The sequence below is a fragment of the Pochonia chlamydosporia genome (assembly GCF_001653235.2).
Source record: "Pochonia chlamydosporia 170 chromosome Unknown PCv3seq00033, whole genome shotgun sequence".
NCBI classification, from domain to species: domain Eukaryota; kingdom Fungi; phylum Ascomycota; class Sordariomycetes; order Hypocreales; family Clavicipitaceae; genus Pochonia; species Pochonia chlamydosporia.
In genome coordinates, this window is record NW_019154068.1 from 18,755 (window position 1) to 22,953 (window position 4,199).

At 47.7% G+C, this 4,199-nt stretch overlaps 1 protein-coding gene across 1 annotated transcript in view; it reads left to right on the forward strand.

The window, feature by feature from the left end:
• Positions 1-3,324, forward strand: part of VFPPC_18633 (hypothetical protein) — a gene marked incomplete at both ends in the record, with an annotated part of 4,079 nt that extends 755 nt beyond the window's left edge. The window contains 4 exons of the mRNA XM_022430217.1: positions 1,463-1,830; positions 1,880-2,790; positions 2,908-3,247; positions 3,303-3,324. Coding sequence (XP_022284790.1) covers positions 1,463-1,830; positions 1,880-2,790; positions 2,908-3,247; positions 3,303-3,324 — 1,641 coding nt within the window. The remainder of the gene's footprint in view (positions 1-1,462; positions 1,831-1,879; positions 2,791-2,907; positions 3,248-3,302) is intronic.
• Between the last annotated feature and the right edge of the window lie 875 nt (positions 3,325-4,199).

A 4,199-nucleotide genomic window follows, 5' to 3' on the forward strand; every position in this document is an offset into this window, starting at 1 on the left:
CCATCAAGGTTTATGGAGGGAGGCGGGCGGTGACGAATTACGTAGATCCACTGTTGAAGTTGCTTTTGGTAGGAGCTCAATGACGACGAGGACTATGTATAGTTAGTTAGTAGAATACATATTAATGAATTCATCACGCTTTACCATTCCACAGCATGAGCTAATCATAAGTCGTATTAGGTATACTACCAACTATTCTCGTCTTCCTCCAGCGCCACAGGACTGTCCGTTCAGGTGCAGTAGATTTTACCAAGGATGGTAAGCTGATGGTAAGACCTACCTGGTTAGGCCTGGACTACGCAATGCGACCAGCGAAATTGATGGTGCATCATTGCCCCTCACTAATTGAATGTGGCTTGCTCAGTGAGAACTCAGCAGTGGTGTTGACACAAGGACAGGGGGTTGGTGGGGTTGAAGGATTGAGTTCCCGGTATAGTTACCACTGTTCCCAAAGCTAGCGGGGTTGGGCAAACCAGGAGTATTGCGCGTGCTAAATGGATTCTTATTGCACGCTGCTCTTCTCACCTGTACTACGAAAAGAGAACAAGCCTTCAGCCCTTGCAATTCATTTTTGGCCGACACTGTCGGTGACAACAGCCAATCAAGTGTCGTAACGAGGCAGGTAACCCACCAGGAAGCCTTTGATGAAGAATAAAGGACGGAAAATATGTATTAAATCGCAGTTCTGGCGCAATAACTAGGATGTCAAAATGGAAAGGGGCTACCAGGGGTTGGGGACTTGTGTAACATCTGCAGGCCAATTTGTGCCGAAGATTGCAGTAGGCTTCGCCAGAAAAGCCGTCAACCAGTCAGTAGCGGCATCTGAAAGAAGCCATTCCTCGTAGCTTGCAATAGCGGTATGCGTATTTGGATCCTTATTCATGGGCGAGATCTTCTTGCTGCACCTTGTTTGTGTTCTACTGGCGTGTCGTTTAGATTTGCGAGGAGCAAAGTTATTGTGTTGTGCAATTGAAGTTTTACGATGGTGTGGCCCTGCTTTGCGACGCTGTCTGTAGTTGATAGGGCAGGTTTGATCCTCTCGTCGCGGGGTCGCCATGATGCCTACATCGCACTGGGCTATCCAATTGGCCTTTTGGAACGTGGTACGCCGCTATAAATGGCTGTCGTTTCGAGAAATTTATTCTCTTTGTGATGAATGTTTTTTTAGAGGGTACGGGAGGAAGTTGAGGTGAAATGCAGCGTTATCGGAGTTGCATCACATGACATTAGAGGCAACCTCCCTCACGGAGGGTTGAAACTAAGGCCCCTCCCAAACCAGCACATGAGCCGGCATAGTCAACTTCAATGCAACCGGATTGCATAGTCAAGTCCGGCTTAATCTCTTCTCGGCCCATATGACGCTTCTAACATTGCCGGCGGAAGTGTTGGCATGCATCATTGACTTTGTATTTATTCCTGATACCTATGATAGTAAGATCTTCGCGGATTCTAACAGCAGTAGCTTGGCGATAAGCGTGATGTCAAAAGTTTGTGCGAAGTCTCAAAGACTCTTTATGACTTGGCATCGACCCGTCTCTACAGCCTGCACGAAGTCATCCTGCAATCACTCGACGAAGATTGTCTGGATGAGGTTCATGTGAAAGAATTACTTCGAGCTGCAGGACGACCGAACAATCTCCTGTCGCGTGTAGTCAACCTACGGATATCAGCCCCATTCTCCAAAAGACTAAGGCACCGGTGCATACATGGCGACGAAAACGATTATGGCGACGATGGCCAAGTAAACGACCTCTCCTCACTGCAACGGCTTAGTAACCGTATTCTACCCATTTTGCAAAACCTCCAAGATGGAAAACTTCGAAAATTCAAGTATGTCCCGAAATGAATGGTTGCTGGGCATGGCTAATCGCGATGGCAGTTGGGACATGGGCGTATGTGTCCCTAGGCAAATTCTCGGCAAAAACGGATATCTCCCAAACAATCAGAGTCACCTTGAATACGTCCGTCTGGTGACGGACCCGACCTGCGTCTGTAACTCCCATACCTCACCACTTGCCTTGCAGGAACTACGGTGTTTGAAAGGCATTTCTTGGACGGGGCTAAGAACAAGACCCGACCTTGTTGCGCTTGGCCTAGCACTGCAGGAGAACGCGGGCCATCTCGAAGTCTTAGAGTTAGACTTCATCGACTGGCCGTTGGTAAGGAGGCACTGGAACGACTTGGGCGATGATTTTGGAGACTTCTTCGACTATGCGTTGAGAGTGCGCCCTCGCTCAACCAACCGTCGATATCCAGCCCTACAAAAGCTGTCCCTTTCTGGCCTTGATCTAACCCCATACTTCCGCGGAATTGCTGCCGCTATGGATTCTGTATCACTTCAGTCAATAGCTGTGCACCGATGCCTAGGCTGGGAGTTGCTCCTGGAACACTGGATAGAGTCACACCGTCCATTAAGCATTAAATCATTGGAGATATATCAGCCCTTGATATCTGAGGGTATATCCGGTGTAGAGGAGCAGGCCTTACGAACTTTTCTGGAGAACGTTAGTGGGTTGGAGAACCTTTATCTCTCACTTCCCAGTCCGATGGGTACAAAGATCTTGTGGAGAACGGCAGTGCGACACAGGGCGACTCTACGACGGTTCATCTACCATGCTAGAAGCGTAAATCTTGACGGTGAGTCCGACCGATTTGAAGAGGAAATGGACCTGAATGACATGGCACTGTTGAGTGACTCATTCCTGGCTCGCTTGGGTGAGGAATATTCTGTAGGGGGAATGGAGTTTGAAGATCATTTGTGGTTCACAGAACAGTCGCCAAATCCGCTAGGTGAGCTTAAACTCGAATGAATCGGCCTGGCCTGCCATCCTCGCCGCTTGGTAAGTTGCCCTGTCCAGTCCGTTGACTGCTTCTTCGAGCGCGCAGTATCTGATTTGGTTTAGAAAGAGGTTCTGGAACCGTTCTCCGGCAAGGAGAGCCTACAAATTGTGCATATTAGGCAATCGGGGCCCGATATTAAGCAATTTGGCTCTTGGGTCTTCAACCAGATCTGGTTAGATGATGCGACCCTGTTCGAGGACTACATTGGCCCGGCTCGGCGGGAGCTCTGTGAAGACGGTATGCTGGGGTGGGTTTCTTGGCAATCGGATGTGGCCAACACCAAGGATAACCTCGTCGCGACCATCCTGACCAACAGCCTTTGCGAGTTTGCCGATTGGGCTTTCGGTGCAAATGGCATTACGTCTCTCCATATTATAGCATACGGAGACTTTTCGTGCCAGGGGAGGTTCGCGGATAACTGTTTCATGCTACGCAGATGCTTGTTAACACACGGCCGACAGAGACCATACCGGCTCTATATAAACATGATAAATCTAGGTGCCTGTCGCTAAGTGTCAACCCATTCCATATTAGGAAAAAACATCCATTTTGGGCCTTAGCTTGACCACTTCCGGGGCATTCCGAGGCCGACTAAGAATATATATATATATTATATATACTACTGTGTTACGTTACGTGGTGTGTGCTACGTGGTATAGTATATAGTATAGTATATAGTATAGAGAGGAGAATGACAAGAATAAGAAGAATTAGAATCGTTCCTCTCCCCCTGTGGTCCCCGTAGCTTGAAAGTCGTCGCTTGCAGTGGTTTACCCTCAAACATACGCTACATACTACGGGACATTTTCTCCCCTCGCCGCCATATGAACGTTTTTCTCCTCGATTTTCACATTACCTCGTGATTTTCACTCCCAAGCCTCTAACGATTTAGTGTTTAGTATAACCTCAGTATAACCTCAGTGACGACCGAAGTTCGATGCCTGAGGATACACAGGCCGCCTGACAGCTCCCATCGCTTCCATAATTTTCCCCTGAAGTTTGAAACAAAGAGACCCTCATCTTCCGTAAGATCGCCGTCAGACTTTATGCGAAAATAGTAGTCGCCCTGACCATTTCATCCCTTTCGGGCAAGCAACGAAACACCTTATGCATGAATTATTTGCTTTTTGTCCTCATGTTGAACCCGGATCTCAACCCTCAGATCAAGGATTTCCATGGTAAATGAAGCTTCCTTCAGTCGAACCGTATCATTCTTCTCTCCTTCACCAGTGATTAAACATTTCCCCGGAATATTTCAGAGTTTCTGAATCCCCCCTTTTAGTTGTTGGGATAGGAATAATTTGGAATCAATCTGAACCATTCTTTCTACCTCAATTCTTATAATAATCATGTGTATT